The sequence below is a fragment of the Gobio gobio genome (genome assembly GCF_949357685.1).
Source record: "Gobio gobio genome assembly, chromosome: 2".
Lineage (NCBI taxonomy): Eukaryota > Metazoa > Chordata > Actinopteri > Cypriniformes > Gobionidae > Gobio > Gobio gobio.
In genome coordinates, this window is record NC_137098.1 from 31,596,791 (window position 1) to 31,622,515 (window position 25,725).

Here is a 25,725-nt window from a genome sequence, read left to right on the forward strand (position 1 = left end):
GGGACAAGTGTGGTGGTATGGGTAAGTTTAAGGGTAGGGTTAGGGACAGGTGTGGTGGTATGGGTAAGTTTAAGGGTAGGGTTAGGGACAGGTGTGGTGGTATGGGTGAGTTTAAGGGTAGGGTTAGGGACAGGTGTGGTGGTATGGTGAGTTTAAGGGTAGGGTTAGGGACAGGTGTGGTGGTATGGGTAAGTTTAAGGGTAGGGTTAGGGACAGGTGTGGTGGTATGGGTAAGTTTAAGGGTAGGGTTAGGGACAAGTGTGGTGGTATGGGTAAGTTTAAGGGTAGGGTTAGGGACAGGTGTGGTGGTATGGGTGAGTTTAAGGGTAGGGTTAGGGACAGGTGTGGTGGTATGGGTAAGTTTAAGGGTAGGGTTAGGGACAGGTGTGGTGGTATGGGTGAGTTTAAGGGTAGGGTTAGGGACAGGTGTGGTGGTATGGGTGAGTTTAAGGGTAGGGTTAGGGACAGGTGTGGTGGTATGGGTAAGTTTAAGGGTAGGGTTAGGGACAGGTGTGGTGGTATGGGTGAGTTTAAGGGTAGGGTTAGGGACAGGTGTGGTGGTATGGGTAAGTTTAAGGGTAGGGTTAGGGACAAGTGTGGTGGTATGGGTAAGTTTAAGGGTAGGGTTAGGGACAGGTGTGGTGGTATGGGTAAGTTTAAGGGTAGGGTTAGGGACAGGTGTGGTGGTATGGGTAAGTTTAAGGGTAGGGTTAGGGACAGGTGTGGTGGTATGGGTGAGTTTAAGGGTAGGGTTAGGGACAGGTGTGGTGGTATGGGTAAGTTTAAGGGTAGGGTTAGGGACAGGTGTGGTGGTATGGGTGAGTTTAAGGGTAGGGTTAGGGACAGGTGTGGTGGTATGGGTAAGTTTAAGGGTAGGGTTAGGGACAAGTGTGGTGGTATGGGTAAGTTTAAGGGTAGGGTTAGGGACAGGTGTGGTGGTATGGGTAAGTTTAAGGGTAGGGTTAGGGACAGGTGTGGTGGTATGGGTGAGTTTAAGGGTAGGGTTAGGGACAGGTGTGGTGGTATGGGTAAGTTTAAGGGTAGGGTTAGGGACAGGTGTGGTGGTATGGGTGAGTTTAAGGGTAGGGTTAGGGACAGGTGTGGTGGTATGGGTGAGTTTAAGGGTAGGGTTAGGGACAGGTGTGGTGGTATGGGTGAGTTTAAGGGTAGGGTTAGGGACAGGTGTAGGTATTTTTTTAAGTACAATGTAAAAATATGTATGTACACAATAAGTGCATTGTATCAAATTATTAATTAAAATGTTAGTACATAGTTAAGGCCACCCAATATAAAGTGGGTCCATTGTTTTTAAACAATACTGCCAATTAAAGTTAGGTTTTAAAACTTTTTGAGCTGAAACGTACTCTAGAAAGAAAAAACGTACAAAACTTATATTATAAAGATATACAAGTCCCCATTAAAGTTTTGTAGCTTTTATTATTATTTGTATGTTATCCTCAATATCGCTCATCAAGCCTCTTGAGACCTACGCTTGGAACTCGATGCTCACCTCACCTCACTGATCGGTTCTCGGTTAATGACGGGCTGGTTGGAAGTCTCTGCGGTTTTATGAGTTCGGTTCGATTCAGTTAGATCGTTCAGAATGGTTTTGTGAACCGATTCATCAAAAAGATCCGATTAAAAAACGTTTCTTGAAAACGCTTCATGAAAGAACAATAACAACTGTATAAACACCGACTGTATGTTTTTGTTTTCTTTTTAAGTACAAAAAAAAATCGCTATTTATGCAAATTTTGTAAATTAGCGTTCATAAACGCACAATATATATATATATATTTGTATATGAACGCTATAGCGGAAATGACGTTGACGTCAACATGGCGACGCACACATGCGCCGGTGTGTACATGTAGCGCTTTACAGTAACCTTGTAGCTGTCATCTACTGTTTAGCGAATAATGGATTAGAACGCGGATTTGAACAATGAGCATAATTAGGACACGTTATTGTGAGAAATGTCAAGTCAATCTCGACTGAAGTTGTCATTAAATGCTAGAATGACTCCTATGACTACTGCGTCCTTATCCGTTTATAGAGGAGTGATGATTTCGTATTTTGCTTGCTGTTAAAGCTATTTGTTGTCATTTATGAAAACTTATATCAGAGTATGTGGAGCCTAAGCTATTTAAAAGTCATAGATCTGGGGCGTTTGCTGTCTCATGGACTTTGTAGCAACTGCATCACAAGTCTTAGGAGAGGCTTTCAGTTAAGAGGAAACAAATCTTTTGTAACTGAAATACAATCAGCTTCAAAACCACCCTGGAGAGTATTGTTTTTTGGAAGTGATGATTTTGCACTGGAATCATTGAAACGGCTTCATGTATCCCGGTAACGATGTCCAATTTTTTATTGCACTACTGTTTTTGCTTATAAACCTATTGCATAATTTATGTTATTAGTTTGCTTTTCATTTTTTTAGAGATGACACAACAAATGAAATTATAGAATCACTTGAGGTAGTGACGCTGTCCCGAGATACTCCAGTCAGAGAATATGCAGAGCAGCACAGACTTCCACTTCACCATTGGCCAGATGTGGACTTCAGTGCACAGTTTGATGTTGGTGTGGTGGTGTCATTTGGCTGTTTAATCAAGGAGAAAATCATCAACAAAATGCCACAGTAAGTGAGGATTCAGGGACAGAGCATGACTAAATAGAAAGGTTTGATTGTCTGTAGTCATTGTGTGCTGTTTTAAATGTTTTACCAGCATGATCTCAGCGCTTAATAGACCATAATTTGTGTTTGTTTTTTGTTTTTTTACCTCAGTGGGATCCTGAATGTGCACCCTAGTCTGTTGCCACGCTGGCGGGGACCTGCTCCAGTCTTTCATACGATTTTACATGGTGACAGCATCACAGGAGTGACTATCATGCAAATAAGACCTAAGAGGTAAATGCCATGTTCCGTGATTGTACATGGCAGGACCAATAAGAAAGTTCCATATGAGATGCTAAATATTTCTGTGTATTTCTCTTCCAAGTTTCAAGTCTCTTATTTTATATCAGATTTGATGTGGGCCCCATTCTTCAGCAAGAGCTGTACGAGGTTCCAAAAAACTGCACTGCGGATGAGCTTGGAGCTACTTTGGCGGTTGTGGGTTCCAGAATGGTAATTTCCACCGCTTCATATATTTTAGTTTCCGTAATGAAAAATGTATTGTTTTTAGTTGTGTTTATAGAATAAATATTTACATTTAACATGGCTTACACGGAATAATACTTATTAATCAAAAGGGACAGTATTATTATGTAATAATATTATTATTAGTATAATTATGATTTCACTTTTTAAACTTTAGTTAGTGTGTAATGTTGCTGTTTGAGCATAAACAACATCTGCAAAGACGCTCAAAGTGCAAAGCAAAGGGAGATATTTTCTTTTAGAAATTGTTTTTTAAAGGGATAGTTCACCCAAAAATTAAAATTAGCCCATGATTAACTCACCATCAAGTCATCCTAGGTGTATATGACTTTCTTCTTTCAGACGAATAAAATCAGAGTTATATAAAAAAGTCCAGGCTAATCCAAGCATTATAATTGCAGTAATAGTTGCTCTGTTTTTGAAGTCCATAAAAAATGCACCTGTCCATCGAATAACGTGCTCCACGCGGCTCAGGGGTGTTAATAAAGGCCTTCTGAAGCGAATCGATGCATTTGTGTAAGAAAAATATCCATATTTAAAACTTTATCAAGTAAAGTTCCAGCCGAACGCCTTCCGTGGAAAAGTGTTGTAAGTGAAACTCAAGATGTGTACGTGACGTCATGACGAGCGTAACTGGTCAGGTTAGTCTTTCGATTGGCAGAGGAACTTTCAACACTTTTTCCATAAATTGAACACGGAAGGCGATCGTCTGAAACTTTACTTTATAAAGTTTTGAATATGGATATTTTTTTTACACAAACGCATCGATTCGCTTCAGAAGGCCTTTATTAACACCCCAGAGCCGTGTGGAGCACGTTATTTGACAGACAGATGCATTTTTTATGGACTTCAAAAACAGAGCAACTATTACTGCTATTCTAATGCTTGGATTAGCCTGGACTTTTGTAATATAACTCTGATTTTATTCGTCTGAAAGAAGAATGTCATATACACCTAGGATGACTTGAGGGTGAGTAAATCATGGGCTAATTTTCATTTTTGGTTGAACTAACCCTTTAAGGTCTACAACAAACGGCTGGTAGGGACTACACAAGCTTCCTCCTGGGTTAGTGGCATCCCTAAACCTGAAATTTACATAAACCCCGCCCCAGAGAACATGCAACAAAGGGGGTGAGATTTTCATGACAGAATATGCTAATCAATGACTTTAAGATAGTTAACTCCACTTCATCTACATACATTCATCAACTAACCCTTCAGAAACATCTTGTTGCATTCTACATGTCGTCACTTCTTCTTGAGTCTCTCTATCATTGTCCGACTCCGGTTTGAACATAAAAGGCTTAACAGTTTCATTGCCCATCTGCATGTGGTTATCACAGCTGCTAACACAAGCTTTTGATCCTCCGCCACATGAACAGCAATTCATTTGCATTTAAAGGGACGTACGTTTTTCCTCAAGAAAATTACAATTTTAACATGCTATAAAAATGATCTGTGGAGTATTTTGAGCTAAAACTTCACATACAGACTCTGGGGACATCAGAGACTTATTTTACATCTTGTAAAAAGGGGCAATCAACCACCCCTTTAATAATGCTACAAAATCTTTCTACAAAATGCTGTTCTTTTGAACGTTCTATTCATCACACAATCCTGAAAAAACGTGATAACTATTAATAATAAGAAAATGTTTTTGGAGCAACAAATCAGCAGATTAGAATGATTTTTGAAGGATCATGTGAGTAATGATGCTGAAAATGTAGCTTTGCCATCACAAAATATATTCAAATAGAAAACAATTTTTTAAATTGTAATAATATTTCACAATATTGTCTGTTGATTACTGTATTTATGATTAATTAAATGCAGTCTTGGTGAGCATAATTAATTCAGAGACAAAGAAAACAATTGTGGACCCAAAACTTTTGAACGGTAGTATACGTTGCATTCATATATCGTTTATTCACTTCTCAGTTCTTGCATTTCCTTGGAAACAACTCTACTGGCATTATGCTCTTCTGTTTGAGCTGCAGGAATGATTAACTTATTTACAATATGTCATGGGGTTTGGTTATGCACTCTGCTTTTGCAACAATAACACTGTTTGGCATCGATTCACATAATTGTTTTAAAACTCCTGTCTCATGCTTAAATCAACAGTTGATGGACACTCTAAAACATCTTCCAGAAAGGATAGCAAACAGAAAGGAGCAACCTAAGGAGGGGGTGTCGTTTGGTAAGTGTGTTTATGAGGTAATGACCAAAACAGAGCGTCAGCAAATTTTAAAGCAGTTAAGATCACCAAGTGAAAATAATGTTAAAACAAACATTAAACAACCATCTATATTACTGTCTTCAGCCCCCAAAATCAGTTCCAGAATGGCCTGGATAATATGGGAAGAGCACAGCTGTGACTACATTGATCGGCTGTTTCGAGCTATTGGATCTCGGGTAGGACTAAAGAGATCCTAAGAAACGTACATTTACATCAGTTGCTTTAATAAAAGTTTAACACAGTGTTTGTTTTTCCTCATCAGATTCCTTTGAAAACAATGTGGATGGGCAATCCCATCAAACTTCTGGACTTTGTTGGCAAATGCAACGTGTTGTTTACAGGTAACCAGAGTTGCTTATTTGGTGATTTTGTGGAATTGGCTGTGACTATGGGCGTTTTCACACCTGGCTCATTTGTAGCTTTTCTTTCGGAAACTTGCCATGTTTTCTTTCCCTTATTGCGGTTTGATTAAGTATATATGAACACGACAGTTGCATTCAGATACGCATCAAAATACTTGGTCCTGGATAGTCTGAATGAGTTAGTCCCGGCCAGATTGAAAACTTTAGAGCAGTTCTCTTGTGGTGAGAAAGCAATCCGACCCAACAGACCAACAAACCAATACTAATATTGTATACTAATGCTGTGGTTGAGCACATTACTTTTTGTTCTTGAAAACCAAAGAGCACCTCTTCATCTTAAAATGTCATTGTTCTTCTTCAAAACAGGTGTACTGCAATGTTAATAATTATGTAATTTAATCTCTATAATAATAATAATAATATAGATTATATATAGCGCTTTTTCTAGGCACTCAAAGCGCTTTACATAGAAGGGGGAATCTCCTCAACCACCACCAATGTGTAGCGTCCACCTGAATGATGCGACGGCAGCCATATTGCGCCAGTACGCCCACCACACACCAGCTGATTGATGGAGAGGAGACAGAGTGATGATACCAATTGTATATACTGTGAGGAAAATAAGTATTTGAACACCCTGCTATTTTGCAAGTTCTCCCACTTAGAAATCATGGAGGGGTCTGAAATTGTCATCGTAGGTGCATGTCCACTGTGAGAGACATCATCTAAAAAAAAAAATCCAGAAATCACAATGTATGATTTTTTAACTATTTATTTGTATGGTACAGCTGCAAATAAGTATTTGTACACCTGAGAAAATCAATGTTAATATTTGGTACAGTAGCCTTTGTTTGCAATTACAGAGGTCAAATGTTTCCTGTAGTTTTTCACCAGGTTTGCACACACTGCAGGAGGGATTTTGGCCCACTCCTCCACACAGATCTTCTCTAGATCAGTCAGGTTTCTGGCCTGTCGCTGAGAAACACAGAGTTTGAGCTCCCTCCAAAGATTCTCTATTGGGTTTAGGTCTGGAGACTGGCTAGGCCACGCCAGAACCTTGATATGCTTCTTACAGAGCCACTCCTTGGTTATCCTGGCTGTGTGCTTCGGGTCATTGTCATGTTGGAAGACCCAGCCTCGACCCATCTTCAATGCTCTAACTGAGGGAAGGAGGTTGTTCCCCAAAATCTCGCAATACATGGTCATCCTCTCCTTAATACAGTGCAGTCGCCCTGTCCCATGTGCAGAAAAACACCCCCAAATCATGATGCTACCACCCCCATGCTTCACAGTAGGGATGGTGTTCTTGGGATGGTACTCATCATTCTTTTTCCTCCAAACACGTTTGGTGGAATTATGACCAAAAAGTTATATTTTGGTCTCATCTGACCACATGACTTTCTCCCATGACTCCTCTGGATCATCCAAATGGTCATTGGCAAACTTAAGACGGGCCTGGACATGTGCTGGTTTAAGCAGGGGAACCTTCCGTGCCATGCATGATTTCAAACCATGACGTCTTAGTGTATTACCAACAGTAACCTTGGAAATGGGGGTCCCAGCTCTTTTCAGGTCATTGACCAGCTCCTCCCGTGTAGTTCTGGGCTGATTTCTCACCTTTCTTAGGATCATTGAGACCCCACGAGGTGAGATCTTGCATGGAGCCCCAGTCCGAAGGAGATTGACACAGTCATGTTTAGCTTCTTCCATTTTCTAATGTTTGCTCCAACAGTGGACCTTTTTTCACCAAGCTGGTTGGCAATTTCCCCGTAGGCCTTTCCAGCCTTGTGGAGAGCAAAATAGCAGGGTGTTCAAATACTTATTTTCCTCACTGTATATATATGGGGATGATTAGGAGGCCATGATGGACAGGGGCCAATGGGCAAATTTGGCCAGGATGCCGGGGTTACACCCCTACTCTTTATCGATGGGCATCCTGGGATTTTTAATGACCAGAGAATCAGGACCTCGGTTTAATGTCTCATCTGAAGGACGGTGCTTGTTACAGTATAGTGTCCCCATCACTACTCTGGGGTGTTAGGACCCACACAGACCACGGGGCCTCACTAACACCTCTACCAGCAGCAACCTAGTTTTCCCAATTGGTCTCCCATCCAGGTAATAACCAGGCTCAGCCCTGCTTAGCTTCAGTGGGAAACCAGTCTTGGGCTACAGGGTGATATGGCTCCTGGTATATGTATCTTGGTGGATGAATACTGAGCTTAATTCCGGAACATGAATTGGTGCACTAGCACCAATAAGAGGACAGTTTTACGCACATGTGACTTGTATGAACACATTTTGGGTACGCTGTGAAATGTTGCCTTTCAAGGGCGAACTGAACCAAGGAGATAATGTGACATTGTAACAATTTAAAGGGAAATTTCACCCAAAAATGAAAATGACCCCATGATTTACTCACCCTCAAGCCATCCTAGGTGTATATGACTTTCTTCTTTCAGGCAAATACAATCAGAGATATATTAAAAAATATATCCGGATAGAACAAAACAAGCACTGGTCATGAATTAGAAGTCAAAAAACAGAACTTTTTAAGAGAAATGTCAGAGGATTTCGATACACGAGAAGAGGAGCTTGAGTTTGTTGCACAGCCCTAATTTGTTTAAACCGCGAAAGGCGTCCTACATTGCATCAGGCGTTACTCTTTTGGCATAAGTCGACTTGCGTAGGCCATCCGCTGGAAGCTAGTTATTTTAGTTTTTAAAGTTTTAAATATGGATATTTTCTTACACACACAGACGCATTGCTTCGATTCAGAAGGCTTTTATTAACCCCTCGGAGCCGTGTGGATGTATTTTATGATGGATGGATGCACTTTTTTGGGATTCAAAAAATCCACTATTCACTGCCATTATAAAGCTCGGAAGAGCCAGGACATTATTTTAATATATCTCAGATTGTATTTGTCTGAAAGAAGAAAGTCATATACACCTAGGATAGGTTGAGGGTGAGTAAATCATGGGGTAATCTTCATTTTTGGGTGACCTATCCCTTTAAGTCCTTGGTTCGGAACAAATCAAGCAATCTACAGGTCTGAAAACGCCCTTACTACTATAAATGATCACACTTTCTTTCACCTTTTTTTTGCAGCCGCTCCATATTTATCTGGAGTACCAGGGTCTGTCCATTATCAGAAAGAATCCAATATCCTACTCGTTCGCTGCAAGGTATGCACTAGGAGTTTGGAAATGTTACCACACACACATGACCACTGGCACAGAAGAAATATGCTCAATACTAATCAAACAACCAGAGGCCTGCCACTTTGGTGATGGAGATAGATTGTACATTGAGTTTTTCCACTTCCACTTCCCATCTTTTTAAAGATTGCACTGTTCTGCTCTCAATCCCCTTTTGGTTCCATAGAAAATGAATTTGAAAGCAGTGCACTACACATGATGCCAGTGGATGCATACAGTTAAAATTCAGATATATAATTGTATACAATCAGGGCTGTTGTCAAGGGGAGACAGCTGGGTTGGGGACTCTTGGGAGACAACCAGACCTTGTGATGAGGGAGGCCAAGTAAACACAGCTTTACACTGCTTAGTATATAGGTGGGAAAGCCTAGCCTATATACAGTGGATGTACCCAGTGTTATTATAGTATAACACTATAATGGTAATATACTATTATAGTATTTATTAATAAATGAATTCACTTTTATTTTTATATTTTCAGTTTAAGTTTTAGAAATATTATGTCATGTTATTTAATTTTTAGTCTGTTTTAATATTTTTTTGTTGTTGTAATTTTAGTAATTAATCTTAAACTTATTTACAGTTTGTGGCCTAGACAAAGATTTTTAACTTTTAAGTTTTTCATGTAATGTTTATATATTTTTTTTATTATGACCAAATTTTCAATGACCAAATTTTTAATGGTTTTAGCTTTAGTTAACAATAACAACATTTGAATTGACCAGATATACTTATGTAACACTATTTTACTAATATCTTCAGTTCTAGATTATACTATCAATATTTATATCTAAAGAACTAACAGGCATATGTTTTCCCACTTTTACTGCAAGGTTGACATTATGTAACAATTAGCACTGTGTATATTGTCTTTTTCTACACAATTTTTTAGGATGGCTGGGTTGGATTCAAAGCTGTGAAGTTCAAGAAAAGGCTGTCAGCAGCAGATTTCTTTAATGGATATCTACATCAGAGCGTGCTGAAGAAATATCCCTCCTCAAACACCTGTCTGTTCGAGAGTTACAAAGACAATTTGCCAGGACAGGACAGTAATATGCTACTGCAGAATAACACTTCACGTTAAAGCTTGGCTTTATTTCAATCACAAAGTGAATAATCGCATATAAACAACGCTGTGATGTCATTGAAAACATTTTTGTCTGTTTTAAGACAATGTTGTATTTAGTAATGGGCTGCATGTTTGCAGGTGTCTGCACATTTGTATAGCCATGGCGTGAACGGATGTGAATAGCCTACAATAAAATAATTTTTGAGATGAATTGGTTGTTCTATTTGATTCTTATTCACTGACCAGCTACACAAGAATTTCAGAATTGTTTTTGATCTAAAATACTACATCGTTTCACCAGGAGAAAGTGCTTAGATAGAAGATATTTTGAAGAATGTCGGTAACCAGAGTTGACGGTAGCGACTTCCATAGTAGGAAAAAATACTATGGAAGTCAATGGCTACAGTCCGCTGTCTGGTTACCGACAATTTTCAAAATATCTTATTTTGTGTTCAGTAAAAGAAAGAAACTCATGCAGGTTTAGAACAACGTGGCGGTGAGTAAATGACAGATTTGCAATTTTTGGGTGAACTATCCATATTCCAAAACTTGAGGCGCAGTCCCGCTGCTGCCACGTAAGTCCCGCCCTTTTGTCGCCTCACACGTATTGCACGGAGGTCTGTCAGCAAATCCTGCTCTCTCTCATTGGCTGAGGTGTTTGTTTATTTTTGCGTCCGAAGTAAAGTTCGGTTTCATTTACAACCTGTCAAATCCGAGGACAGCTGTGAAACCATCAACACCGCCTCGCATTTCACGTAGTAAGTTATCACTGGAAAATGCCGTTTATGACCGCATTATTGCATGTAACTAAAGAGCTACAACATTGCCGAAAATTAGCTTCCACTGTCATTCAATTTTCATAATAGCTGAAGAAAAGTGTCTTGTTTACGTTGAGCTAACGAATAGCCGTGTTGCTAACTAGCGAGCCTACACAACCTACTCACGACTTCTCTTAAACATTTATAAATGGAAAGCGGCAACAAAATATACAAACATGTACTGTTACGGGTTTCATTACGCTGTTATGTAATGGGTGCGTTATGTTATTTGTTGGCTCATGTTATTTTAATTGGAAATTTGGTGCAATGTTCATTGGTGTTTGGTGTATTTACAATACAGCTTTGAAACCGTTAACTGTTACCTAGTAACCTGATACGTAGACTGTGGTGCTGTCACCGTTACACATGTGTAATACAATGTTTTCAGATATTAGCCGAACACGGTTTATGTGGGATGTCAAATTCCATAGACTTTGACCTTCCTCATAAACCGATCAACATACGTGTCAGCTTTAGTAAGCGATAATTGCATAGACGGTGTATATATAGGATGTTTTCTGTAGAAATACAGCTTTGCAGGGCGTATGGCCAAGTTGTGTTTGAATTCCTCTTGAACAGGTGTAAATAAGGGATTTTGAGCTTCTAATACTTCTGAACTTCTAATACTTTGTGCAGCTGATGGATAATCGTGTTAAGTATGGAACCAGCTTTACCCAAAATAACATGTATGCCAAGAATGGATTCAAACTGGTCATTTGGGAATAATGGAATTGATTAATTTGACATTTTTATTCCCACGTATCTTGATGCATGCTTTTGGGAAAGTGGAAGCTTATCATTTTGGAGTATTCTTGATTTGTGTTGATATGAGGTTTCCTGATTAAGTTACTTATCAGGCTTATTAGATCTAATTATTTTACAGGAATTCAACTGTTTAGAACTGTCCAGGCTTGCTACCACCTTCATCGTGTTATCTAGTTGATTAAAATGTATGACTTGGAAGCATTTTAGTAAAATGAGATCGAGGTGTGGGGGTGTCTCTTTAAACCTATTTAAAGATTGTTTTATATCATTTAGTGTAGATGTTCATCAATCAGCTGACGTATAGGACTGATTTTGCAGTGTGGTTGGTTATAGTGTTAAATATCTGAGAACAGAGCTCTGTGGTTAGTCTGGGCTGAAGAATTTGCTGACATGAGGGCAGGAGCTGTAACATGAGTGCCTGCATGATAATTAAGCAATCTGACACAAGCAGAATTGCTGTTGTTTTGAATATTCAAAAAGGCCAGTTCATGAGTCAACCTGGTTAATTAAATGTAAAAAAATCATGTTAAAATACATAATCTTTTATTGGAAAAATAAACTTTCTTAATTGCCTTAATCTCTGAAACGACTGGAGAGGCGGTATTGGCATTAAGTGGCATGGCATCTTATGCACATTGGCACAAACCGCTATGCTTAGTGGCACATCCGGTTGTCATTGGCATGTGCCACTGAAACTAATGACGTGCAGATGGATTGCATCATGTGCCACTGACATTGATGCAGAGAATGTTAAATTGTACACACGCCGCTGTCTGCCGGAGCATTATGTAGAACAACATTTAATTAATAACGTTGCTTTAATTGAAACATAGGATTTATTACATCCTGTTGTAAAATTTTTTTTGTAAAAATTAACTCCAGTATGTAACAAACCCTATGTTTCACAGCAACGTCCATTAGACCTCTCCATATGTTTAATATCTGCCTCGTTGCCCGTTGTATGTATTAATATGTATTATTGTAAGTTTTAAAAAAAATAACGTGTACAATGTATTTAAATACATATTAAACACACAGTTGTTTTGATAACTCACTCAACACATTTTTTTCTGTTGCCATATTCAGCTGTGTCATTTGTAATTATAAAAGATATTTAGATTGATTGATGTCCACAACAATAAAAAAGTGAAACGTTCTAATTAAAGTGGTACCAACCAGCAGGTGTATGGAAAATTGACACTTACCTATCGGGTATTTCATATAATTGTAAACTAGCATTAGAGAAAATGCTACAAATCATTATAAAGTGACACCTACCATTCTAAAACGCATTATGAAAACTGGCACCAACCAATCAGAAGTGTGCTGGACCTTGACACTGGCTCTTCAAATTGCAGAGTAATGTGTATAGTTTCTCTGGATTTATTATTTATCTGTTTGAGTAAAATGAACTTGTTTTATTTATTCTACAAACTACTGACAACATTTCTTCCAAATTTCAAATATTGTCATTTAGAGCATTTATTTGCAGAAAATGACAACAGGTCAAAATAATGCATAAAAAGATAGATGCCATGTTTTCAGACCTCAAATAATGCAAAGAAAACAACATCCATTTTAAATAACACAATACTAATGTTTTAACTGAGGAAGAGTTCAGAAATCAATATTTGGTGGAATTCCCCTGATTTTCAGTCACAGCTTTCATGTGTCATGGCATGCTCCCTATCAGTCAGTCGAATTGCTGTTGGGTGACTTTATGCCACTCCTGGCGCAAAAATTCAAGCAGTTTGGCTTTGTTTGATGGCTTGTTGACCATCCATCTTCCTCGTCTTGATCACATTCCAGAGGTTTTCAGTGGGGTTCAGGTCTGGAGATTGTGACGGTCATGACAGGGTCCTCCATCTACACCACCAGGCCTGGCTGTGTCGGTTGGAGCATTGTCCTGCACGAAAGACCAATCCTTTGAGTTTGGGAACATTGTCAGAGCGGAAGGAAGCAATTTTTCTTTCAGGATAATTTTGTAGGTGGCTTGAGTTATGCATCCAGAGAAACTGATAATTTTGTGGTCTCTTAATTTTTTTCCAGAGCTGTATATTAAACTGGATTATTATGTGGCTACAGTACTTACTTTAACTAAACATTCAGGCATCTCTAGAAGTAATGCATGTTCACACTGTTAAAAAATGGTTTTATGCCGTATGCTTTTGGCAGACTTGAATTAAACCACTCTATTCATATAAGGGCAGTACAGTATGACACATGTGGCACGTGCTACTAAAAATTGGTCTGTGCGATGAATAAATGTACCACAGTAGCGTCAGCGTGCCTGCTATACAGTTTTGCATGTGTGTATGACAGAGCTGCTAGACTGTGATGTGAGAGTTTGTTGTGTGCTTTTTTGTGTGTGAGGTTAAAGGGATAGTTCATCCAAAAATGAAAATTAGCCCATGATTTTAGCCCATCCTAGGTGTATATGACATTCTTCTTTCAGACGAATAAAATCTGAGTGATATTAAAAAAAGTCCTGGCTCTTCCAAGCATTATAATGGCAGTGACTGTTGCACTGTTTTTGAAGTCCATAAAAAATGCACCTGTCCATCAAATAACGTGCTCCACACGGCTCTGGGGGGTTAATAAGGGCCTTCTGAAGCGAATCGATGCATTTGTGTAAGAAAAATATCCATATTTAAAACTTTATAAAGTAAAGTTCCAGCCGATCGCCTTCCGTGGAAAAATGTTGAAAGTGCCTTCTCGCAATTCAAGATGCGTACACGACGTCATGATGAGCGTAACTGGTAACGGAAGCCTTTTGAACGGCAGAGGCACTTTCAACACCTTTTCCATAAATTGAATACGGAAGGCGATCGGTCAAAACTTTACTTTATAAAGTTTTAAATATGGATATGGCAATTTTAACGCATCGATTCGCTTCAGAAGGCCTTCATTAACCCCGGAGCCGTGTGGAGCACGTTATTTGACGGACAGATGCATTTTTTATGGACTTCAAAAACAGCAACAGTCACTGCTATTATAAAGCTTGGATTAGCCAGGACTTTTGTAATATAACTCTTATGTAAGATTTTATTCGTCTGAAAGAATGTCATATACACCTAGGATGACTTGAGGGTGAGTAAATCGTGGGCTAATTTTCATTTTTGGGTGAACTATCCCTTTAATCTAGGGCTGCACGGTTAACTGAAATTGAACCGAAACCAAAAACTGAAAGCCTGTAATGTTTTTTAATAAATAAATATACGCACAGTGTGTTTCATGGTGAAGTGCAGCACTGAGATCAGAGCAGATCGATTGGTTCGTAGTCAATTCTGCTCCATCTCTGCGAGCGCTTTGAGGTTGAGTCACTTACAGTGTGCATTTGAACAGTGTTTAAAATAACACATATCTGAATGTGGCAGAATTATATTATTTATAGTATTCTATACAGTGATAAAGGCTGTCGATTAGCCTTGCATTATAGATATACTTTATTCTTATGAAAATACCCAAGAAGAACACAGATAAACCATACAGTACAACCACCCAATTGTATGTTTATTGTCTTCATGTTTCATCTGGCAAAACATTTCTATCTGCATTTTATTCAGCTGTTGCTGCTGCAGCGATTGCTGGATGTCTTTGTCCATAAAAGGGATTTCCTGGAATGTCACAAGTTTTATAGTCTCGCGTAGCCAGACTTTCAGACTGACGGCAGAAGGTCTGGACTCTATCGCAGCTTTCATTAGTCGAGGACCGCCCAAGAGGACGTTTAACTTACATGTAAGGCAACCAATCACAGTTTGTTTTGTTCTGCGTCGTGTTTAGGGGCGTAAAATTCTAAAATCGATGTACCTGCAATAACAGACCGGCTTGCATCTATAAATTATTCAAGAGCGTTTGTGCAAGTTTACTGTAACAATGGAGCCGCGAACTTCACATACTTTTGAAAATCCAGCATTTAGTTGAGCGTTTAGTAAGCGCTCATTGTCACAGTTGTAAACACGACAGCGTTATTCTTCCATGAGGGAGTTTGGCGTCAGGCATTTGTTTCTAGGCGGACCGTTAAAGAACGCAACACACACGTCTTCCGGACATCCTGTTGAATTCAACCAATCAGATAACGACTTCGAAACTCCTGAAGTGTTGCCACATGTGTCAGACGTTCAGCCAGCGGTCTGTGAGGCTGAGACTATGAGTTTTATGACTTTTTGGTCAGTGGCCAGCTCGGTTGCATGAACTGCTTAGACTAGTCTTACAAGTTAGTCATCAAATTTTTTTCTTCAAGACTGGTCATAACTTTTTAAAGTCAGTTACACCTGTTTCACTTATACTCCGTCTGCGGTGCGTATTTTTTTGCGTACCCATGTTAACAGGTTAGAGCTTTCACACTGCACGCGGATGAGGTCTGGCAATGCGTTACAGGAGCAGTAAGTCTGCATCAGTTCAGTGACCGTTTACGCATCAAGTGTATTTTTGCTTTGCTGCACACGCTGAATGAAAGTGACAGTGCATGGTTCGTGGTCAAAATGAACACAGATTGACATGAAAATGTAGTATTCTCACCATAAATGCATTTAATTAAATTATAAGCCCATAAGAAAAGAAACGCAAAGCACTTACCATGAGTAGTAAAATGCGGTCACAATTCAAGTAATCTTTTTCTTGAGAAATACACTGCACAGTTTGTTACATTATGTGTGGTCAAGGGCCTTGCATCTTCACAGAAAGTGATAATCAGGTGACAGGCTGGTGGTCCGAGAACTACACGGAACATGAATGAATGAGGCATTTATATAGCGCTTCATATGTACTACTGTACACCCAAAGCGCTTTACAACCATGTCAGGGGATCTCTCCTCAACCACCAGTGTACAACACCCACTTGGATGATACGGCGGCAGCCACAGAACAATGGCGCCATTGCGCTCACCACACACCAGCTATAGGTGGAGAGGTGAGAGAGTGAAAGAATCTATTCAATGAATGGGGATTATTAGGAGGCCATGATTGGTAAGGACAAATGGAGGGAATTTGGCCAGGATATTAAGTAAGAAGGCTGCACAATGGATGACATTTGTTTTTGAAGTGGAGAAACAAAGTTCTGTATGACCCCCGGGACTTTTTATATAAAGCATGAGAGTCGGCTGTTTTTGTCAATTGTAAGTTTTAATTTAGTGTTTGTGATTTTAACATAAGAAAAGCATGTTTAAATGTTTTTGCCACTTGCTTGAGCAAATTAATATATAAATCTGTATAGAAGTAATTCATTGAATAATACGTTGTTTAAATTTAGTGTTGAAATGTGAATAAGTCTAAAGATTGTATAACTATACTGTGTACAAAGAGAATTGCAATTCTGACAAAAAAAAAAGTAGTAACAACTTTTGGATTTGAAATGAAAAGTAATGAAAATATGTTGTGTTTGTGGTATGCAGCGGGTCAGTTGCGTACTGCAAACGCGGCATAAGTGAAACACTGCAAACAGAGTGTGTGTGAAATATGCGTTACATAAAAAGGTAGCTTGATCTCATTTGAATCCAAGAAGTAAGACCAATTAGCCTTAATTAACTGCTTGCTGGTCACTAGTGTGACTAATGCTTAAAGGTACCATGGCATGGATTTTGTAAAATTATTTTATAATGTTTCCTGAGGTGTACTTATATTGTTAGTATGGTTTAGAAATAAAAGGCATTTTTTCTATCTTGATATTAGCCCTCTGGCTTGAATGCTCTGTTTCAAGGGGCATGTCTGCTGTGAGACTTCAGTGAAAACGCCCACTGTTGTGATTGGCTGACATCTTTGCATTTGAAATAAGTATTAGATTATGTGGTGGAGGGGGCGTGGTTAAGCGAGGTCTGCAAGCGTTGCCAGAGAGAGACGGACTTGGGCACTTGTTGACCAGAAAGACGAGAACTGGAGGAAGATAGCTGAGAACGTTTTATTGTACCAAGTTGTTGAGAGCGCTGTGAGTGCTTGGTTGTATCTGAGAGTTCTGAATAAACACAAGTCCCAGTCACGCTGACCCTGTCTTCTTCCTCCTTATTCTACGAACTTTGTAACATGTGGAACCCTCTCGAATACTTTTACTACATTTTTTTACCATCACTGCCGTCAAGATGAACGAATCATCAAAGTGTTGATTATAGCATTATTTTTGAGATCTTTTCCCATCACATGAAAAGCTGCAGTGATGAGCTTTGAGTACACAGACAGTCTGTTGATCGCGTGAATGCAGTGATCTTGTCATTGCAGCGTGTTTTCTCTCACAAAATGCTTTCACCACAACTAACAGCAAACATGACATCGACATTAATACAGTAAGAGCTTTGTGCAGCATAACAGCGTCGTTCATTATAACGGCAGTTTGGGTAAGTGTGCAGATACACTCGCGACGTGTGATTCACAGAGAGTGTTCTTTGATCGCTAATCCAGCATCTAATCACAATTTAAATAACAGATTAGTTTCGTGCCACTAACAGAAACCATGTGAATTTGATCATTTTAGTCACTGGCTTGATTCACTGACGCATTACGCTTAGGGCATCAAGACTGCCAGCGGTGGGACTGACAGTATTAAACGATTTAAAAAGAAAGTCTGTGTGAACTTGAATGATTAGCTACACATCAGAAATCACTGATCACAGATCAGGCATTAATGAACACTGTTACTCACTGTTTGTGGCGGTGCTGTCGAATCCATATCGTAAAGTCTTTTTGTAAAGCCTGTGCTGACATCGTGACTGATGAACGGAATCCATTTTCTCCAAATTCTCTGGACAGGCAAAGCAGAGGAAGGGGAGGTAACGTTCCCCGTATGACGACATACAGGGAAGATTCCAGATCGGCTCGTCTGAGCTTTCATTTTCTCAAAGGCAGAGCAGGATATCCAGAACTTGGTTTACACCTATCAAAATTTCTAACCACTTGGGCCATATACAGGCTTGGGGAACTCATATTAATGTTAAAAAAACCTCATAAAATGATAATTTCATGCCATGGGACCTTTAAGTTAGTGGCTAGGGCTGCACGATATTAAATAAAAGTGTGATATGCGATAATAAGTCATTAAATAATGCGATAAGTGATACCATAATGTACAAAACCAAAATGTAATAATCAAATGTAAAAAAATAAAACTACTTAGTCTTCACTGTATGAATTAAATAAACACTGTTTCTTATTAATGCAATAAGTTATTCAGTCAAGGGCAGTGAGTGATTTTCTGTCTTTTGTTGTTTGATAAACATAAGTCCCTGTAAAGTCAAAACTAAAAATGTGTTACACCTATAAATATAATTACACCTCTTATTGATATCATTGTTTTTGTTTTGTAAGTTGTAGGCTGTATTAACTAACAGTACTGACAGTAACTCGCGATCGAGCAGGCGAACTGATGCGAATGTGCTCCAGTTGTGATCTTGTTAGGGGAGGAGCCAGGCTCAGCGGCTCCAGTGCGTCATCGAGCCACCGGTTTAGCCCTGCCTAAAAAATTCTGAACATAGCAATGATAAAAAACTGTTTAACGGTCTAACTCCACAATCCAGTACTGCACAGTTCACAGTCTTTGTAACGTGTTTCAGCAATACATTTCTAACATTTATAATGTGTTTAGAAACAAATCTCAGAATTGCCTTTACAGGGACTTTAATGACACAGATGGCAGCAGGTAATGCACGGATCCAATATAGGCCTACTGTTACAAACGTGTTTTCTTTCTCAACTGTTTGTTCACTTAAGACAAAACCGACTGTTTACAGGGATACTCACCAAGACGGGCGTTTGATATATTGTGCAGCCACTATTAGTGGCTATGTTTGTGCTACTGGCCCTGGGCTGGTTTCACACACAGGGCTCAGATTAAGCCAATTGTTCAATTAGGACATTTAATTCGCTTTTTTAAACGCCCCTTAGAAAAAAAACATTACTGGTGTCCATCTTGAAACAAAACAATGGCACTGACATAAGATATTGCTTTCAGGTAAGACAGCTCAAACATGCATTTTAGTCTGAGACTAGTGAAAGTCTGTGGACTTTCTGAGCTAGCCTGCCCTCCGGCTATGATTTATGAATGAAACCGGTATTACATTACTGTGTATTAATTAATTATCACAACACCCCATTTTGGGTGAAAAAATAGGAAGAAAGAAATTATATGTGAATCCATACATTTTTCTCCAGTGTAGAAAAGTGTAGGCTACATTGTAGGGGGGGTTTTTCTCTCCGTGGATGATTTCCTGACAAAAATTAAGAAATTACCATCACAGATTTATTTTATTGTATTTTTTTACTTGTGGTTGTTTTCAGAGATGGGAACAGATGTTTTATACTTGTGCAACAATTGTCTGGCCTGTGCTACAACACTTTCAACCTCTAACTGTAGCACCAGTTAATATACAGCCCTGCATATGGATTCATTTTACAATGTCTTTATAAACATTTAGAACCAACAAAGTTTTCGGTGGTAGTACAGAAATCTATTAGGCTTCATTAAAAATATCTTCGTTTGTGTTTTTCGAAGATGAACGAAAGTCTTGAGATATTGATAACCGAATACAATTTTTTGGGTGAAATATCCCTGTAATTGAACAAGGACTACATTCAGTGACCATCAACCAATTCACTTTGAGCTAATACAAACATCAAACCTCTCACAGAGTTTAAATCTCACAATTGATGTGTTCACCGAATGATTGGATAACCTATTGATCAAGCCTGTTTGTTTGTTTATTTTTGTAGGAAAGAAGATGCTTTATTTCATCCTTCAGTTCCTTCTTTAAGGACATTAAAACACGTGGAGAAAGATCCCTTCTCAAAGATCTCTGAAAAGCCTCAACATTAGGAAGAATGAATTTGGGTTATCAGTCCATCACTTCACATCCTTCCCAATAACTATTTACCTGCACTTTGGCAGGCCTCATTCAGCTTCCCCTCCACCTCACTAACTCCGACTCACACACTCTGCCGGTGACCCCATCACTGCTCCTGCAGGCTGGGTACGGAGCTGGTCTGGCCGCGTGCCCCTCCAGCTCTGCGTGTTAGTGTGAGATGGCGCGGCAGGAAGCAGAGGGTCGCTGCCGCTGTGGACTGTAATGTCAGAGCCCAGCAGCCCCGGCGAGAGCCAGCGCGGCGCTCCCAGATTCTTCGTGGGCTGCGCGGAGGATGAGAGCGAGGGCCTGGACGACTTCGCCAGCATGAGGACAGACATGGAGCTGTACGAAGACGACCTGGAGGATGATTCGGTATGGATGGTGTTTAACTGAATGTCTGATTTTGCCTTCATGTAGGGATTTAATATTTTGAAAACAGAAGCATGTAATTCTTTATCATTGGTTAGCATATTTTCTTTGCCCCATTAAAGACTTCTTATGAGACTCCTAGCCACAGAAGAAGGAACAGCAACACATCAGACATCAAATATTTGCTCTCTTGTTCCCCATTTCCAACTGAAATACAATGTAGACTTTACTGAAAGTATCCATTTGATAAAATACCACATGTACATGCTTATCTGAGGACATTTTTCAGATTTGTCCCCAAAACTTGCGGTATCTTCGTGTGTCTAGAACTATGAACGTCTCTGATACTATGATCGTCTCAGAGGGGGAAAAAAGAATTGTGAAATGTGAATGTAGTATATGTACAGCTGCTGGTCATATAATTAGAATATCATCAAAAAGTTGATTTATTTCACTAATTCCATTCAAAAAGTGAAACTTGTATATTATATTCATTCATTACACACAGACTGATATATTTTAAATGTTTATTTCTTTTAATTTTGATGATTATAACTGACAACTAAGGAAAATCCCAAATTCGGTATCTCAAAATTAGAATATTACTTAAGACCAATACAAAGAAAGGATTTTTAGAAATCTTGGCCAACTGAAAAGTATGAACATGAAAAGTATGAGCATGTACAGCACTCAATACTTAGTTGGGGCTCCTTTTGCCTGAATTACTGCAGCAATGCGGCGTGGCATGGAGTCGATCAGTCTGTGGCACTGCTCAGGTGTTATGAGAGCCCATGTTGCTCTGATAGTTGCCTTCAGCTCTTCTGCATTGTTGGGTCTGACATATCGCATCTTCCTCTTCACAATACCCCATAGATTTTCTATGGAGTTAAGGTCAGGCGAGTTTGCTGGCCAATTAAGAACAGGGATACCACGGTCCTTAAACCAGGTACTGGTAGCTTTGGCACTGTGTGCAGGTGCCAAGTCCTGTTGGAAAATGAAATATGCATCTCCATAAAGTTGGTCAGTAGCAGGAAGCAGGAAGTGCTCTAAAACTTCCTGTTATACGGCTGCATTGACCTTGGACCTCAGAAAACACAGTGGACCAACACCAGCAGATGACATGGCACCCCAAACCATCACTGACTGTGGAAACTTTACACTGGACCTCAAGCAATGTGGATTGTGTGCCTCTCCACTCTTCCTCCAGACTCTGGGACCCTGATTTCCAAAGGAAATGCAAAATTTACTTTCATCAGAGAACTTAATTTTGGACCACTTTTTTTCCTTTTTGTCTTTAGCACAGCCGAGACTCTTCTGACACTGTCTGTTGTTCAAGAGTGGCTTGACACAAGGAATGCGACAGCTGAAACCCATGTCTTGCATACGTCTGTGCGTAGTGGTTCTAGAAGCACTGACTCCAGCTCCAGTCCACTCTTTGTTAATCTCCCCCACATTTTTGAATGGGTTTTGAAGGGGAACAATTCCCTCCAGGGTACGCTATTGCTTGTACACTTTTTTCTACCACATCTTTTCCTTCCCTTCGCCTCTCTATTAATGTGCTTGGACACAGAGCTCTGTGAACAGCCAGCCTTTTTAGCAATGACCTTTTGTGTCTTGCCCTCCTTGTGCAAGGTGTCAATTGTCGTCTTTTGGACAACTGTCAAGTCAGCAGTCTTCCCCACGATAGTGTAGCCTACAGAACTATACTGAGAGACCATTTAAAGGCCTTTGCAGGTGTTTTGAGTTAATGAGCTGATTAGAGTGTGGCACCAGGTGTCTTCAATATTGAACCTTTACACAATATTCTAATTTTCTGAGATACTGAATTTGGGATTTTCCTTAGTTGTCTGTTATAATCATCAAAATTAAAAGAAATAAACTTTTAAAATATATCAGTCTGTGTGTAATGAATGAATTTAATATACAAGTTTCACTTTTTGAATGGAATTAGTGAAATAAATCAACTTTTTGATGATATTCTAATTAAATGACCAGCACCTGTATATTGCTTAATATTTTAAATTTTTGTATATTTCTGAGATTTTTTTGTATGTTTCAAGTCATTCCTTGGTTATAATTATTTATAAACTTTTGAAAACCCCTTTGTTTTTTCTAACATTTGTACATATAAGTATGTTTATGTAGATGTATATCTCATTTAAATCCTTGGTTTTTCTCTTAAGCCTCCAGAGCGTCAGATCGTGGTGGGGATTTGCTGTATGATGAAGAAATCTAAGTCCAAACCCATGACTCAGATCTTGGAGCGTCTTTGCAAGTTTGAGTACATCACAGTGGTCATCTTTCCAGAGGACATCATACTCAATGAGCCGGTGGAAAAGTGGCCACTCTGTGACTGCCTGATCTCATTTCACTCTAAAGGTATGTTTTGTGCTTGTGCCCCTTTGAGCTGGTTGTAGATAAGGTTTCTCCACTGAAGTATTAACCGCTCAATGAAGCAGCTTTGTTAAAGGGGTCTCCTGGTCAGTTACTTAACATTATTGCATCATTAGCTAATGAGACAAAAAATGTGCTGTGCATATTAGCAAATGTTTGCATGCAAAAAAGTCTGTTGTCAATAGTCTAGTGATGCACAGATCACAAAGTCACTTTCAAACCAAGCAGCTTTCTGTTGGAGAACCCGTAGCAAAACTAGCGTAGCAAAATCTTTCACCTTCAAACGAAATTCCAGATCACGTTGATTCCTATTAAATTGACAGGATTCCGCCCACAAAAATTTGCTGAACAACATTAACTGTGACCACACCTTAAGTCTTGTTCTTTGGTGTATAAATATATTTGATAAGCAGTCTACACAATTGTTTACCAGTGTCTTTATGTCTTTGGCAAGTCATTTTTACATCATCATGCCCATAATACCAACATTAATATTTTCTCTTGAATTAGGCTTCCCCCTGGATAAGGCAGTGAGTTACGCAAAGCTCCGTAACCCGCTACTCATCAATGATCTTAATATGCAGTATTACATACAGGATAGGTATTACCATATTGATCATTAACCACAGTTTTGCATATCTCATATTTACACATATTTCAGCATCCTGTATGATGCCTGAATAAGACTTTTTCTGTCCTTTGTTAATCATATTTTAGGAGGGAAGTGTATCGTATCCTGCAGGAGGAGGGGATAGATCTGCCACGCTATGCCGTTTTAAACCGCGACCCTGACAAACCTGATGGTCAGTCAAAGCTTTTTTTGAATATCTTGTGTTTTTTTTCCTGATATCATTTTAAAGAGTTATTTTTTGTTATTTGCTTGCTTATTTCTTCATCATCCGACAGTGAAGTAGAAATATTTGCAAAGTGTCCTGCTTTGTCTCCACACTGATTTATTTTAGTCTCTGTGTAAATATAGCCCTCATATAGAGCAATTTTAAGTGTTTCACAGTCCAAGGATACAAATATTGCTCTGAGGTCCGTGATGTGACCATCTGGCATCCACTGAGCCATTATGTTCTTGGCAGCCATGACAGTTCCCTGAGGACCTGAATGAATTTATCCTCCTCTAAAACAAATGACAATCAAAGTGCTATATTTACCCAACTATAAATCCACATTACGGTCATGTCTCAGACGATGACTGTGTTATCTGTCAGTCTGCTCTGATATTGTTTCTATTCACTGGAACTCTGTTTTGACTGGCCTTTCCTGTTTTGACACAGAGTGTAACCTGGTTGAGGGAGAAGACCAAGTTGAAGTTAACGGCGAAGTCTTTCTAAAACCATTCGTAGAGAAGCCCGTTTCTGCCGAGGACCATAATGTGTACATCTACTACCCAACTTCAGCTGGGGGAGGCAGCCAACGCCTCTTCAGGAAGGTCTTTTTGCAGTGGCTCTCTATTATCTATTCCTTAGAGCTTGAGCTGCGTCCGCTCAGTCATACAAGCACAGCAAACGGAGATGAGCATGCTGACATTTGTTTTAGCCTTCCCCGTCAGCTGTGTTAAAAAAACACATAATTGCAGAGTTTATCCTACAATCAGTGTTGGGTAGTAACTATCTTAATATTAGCAGTGCTACTAACTTGTTAGCAACATTTTAAAGAATGGATTTACCAAACACAGTTATAGAGTGCTGCAGGAAGACCCTAAAACCTGGAAACGAGTCAGCATTATTGAACTTCCAGTTCCATTGTCCCGAAGTCTTGTTTAAATGCCTGAATTAAGGTTTGTGGTTAACACAAGCTAAGATATTTTTATGTTTTATTCTTCTACATATAATATATCCGTAATACCCCTTTTGTGATTTTGTTTTAAAGCTTTTACGTTTCTTGTAAAAGGCAGTTGCTAACAAATGGCTAAATGGAACTACACAGGTTGTCTGGGACATTAAATATCCTCATACTGAAAAAGAAAACTCATCTATTGATTTTAGAGCTTTGCTGTGCTTATATTTGCAATCTTGCTACTATAACTACTATAGCTCAAACTTTCCAACTTGTAGATTTTAAATAAAGATTAAAAGTGATGTTGGAAGCCGATTAGGGGTGGCCTTGAAGTGTGATGTTGTATAATTATAGCCTAACTGTAGCTTTTTACTTCTGGCATTTTTATTTAGGCTTCAAAATTCATAAAAGTAATTTGTGAATGATGAACAAAACATTCAATAATCATACACTTTTGTTGGTTACAGAGCTTATTTTCTGTACTAACACAAAAGCAAATGGGAAAACCCTTTTGGCTTTTTGCCAAGGGAACCAAATAATTCTAACTTATGAGTTGGCCTGCAAATTTACATCATCACTGCAGCACTCTTGCACTGTAGTTTCCCTGAATTTTACATATTCTATTTTGTAGCAAAATAAATTGTTAAAGCCTTAGTGTTTAATTTTTTACACATTTTTTAAAACTGCTTTACTATCCTAGTTTAATAGGTAG

General features: G+C 39.1%; 2 protein-coding genes across 7 annotated transcripts in view; both read left to right on the forward strand.

Moving 5' to 3' along the window:
* The first annotated feature begins 1,817 nt into the window (after positions 1-1,817).
* On the forward strand, positions 1,818-10,263 carry mtfmt (mitochondrial methionyl-tRNA formyltransferase). The gene is made up of 9 exons (XM_079844854.1): positions 1,818-2,349; positions 2,441-2,641; positions 2,789-2,911; positions 3,028-3,130; positions 5,288-5,363; positions 5,487-5,578; positions 5,665-5,743; positions 8,876-8,952; positions 9,878-10,263. Exons 1-9 carry the CDS (start codon positions 2,129-2,131, stop codon positions 10,067-10,069), a joined length of 1,164 nt encoding a protein of 387 aa, XP_079700980.1. The 5' UTR covers positions 1,818-2,128; the 3' UTR covers positions 10,070-10,263.
* A 467-nt stretch (positions 10,264-10,730) lies between these two features.
* Positions 10,731-25,725, forward strand: part of ppip5k1a (diphosphoinositol pentakisphosphate kinase 1a) — a 41,442-nt gene continuing 26,447 nt past the window's right edge. For all 6 annotated transcript variants that reach the window (XM_079802876.1, XM_079802880.1, XM_079802877.1 and 3 more), the window contains exons 1-6: positions 10,731-10,812; positions 20,332-20,834; positions 23,015-23,210; positions 23,736-23,826; positions 23,943-24,028; positions 24,512-24,666. In XM_079802876.1, the coding sequence (XP_079659002.1) occupies positions 20,685-20,834; positions 23,015-23,210; positions 23,736-23,826; positions 23,943-24,028; positions 24,512-24,666 (678 nt within the window). In that variant the 5' untranslated portion in view covers positions 10,731-10,812; positions 20,332-20,684. The remainder of the gene's footprint in view (positions 10,813-20,331; positions 20,835-23,014; positions 23,211-23,735; positions 23,827-23,942; positions 24,029-24,511; positions 24,667-25,725) is intronic.

Bases quoted from the DNA above. Each gene is read 5' to 3' on its own strand.
- mtfmt (XM_079844854.1), top strand. From the start codon at position 2,129: ATGTGGAGCCTAAGCTATTTAAAAGTCATAGATCTGGGGCGTTTGCTG. The intron at 2,642-2,788 runs GTAAGTGAGGAT...TTTTTACCTCAG, and splicing joins ATCATCAACAAAATGCCACA to TGGGATCCTGAATGTGCACC. The intron at 5,364-5,486 runs GTAAGTGTGTTT...TACTGTCTTCAG, and splicing joins TAAGGAGGGGGTGTCGTTTG to CCCCCAAAATCAGTTCCAGA.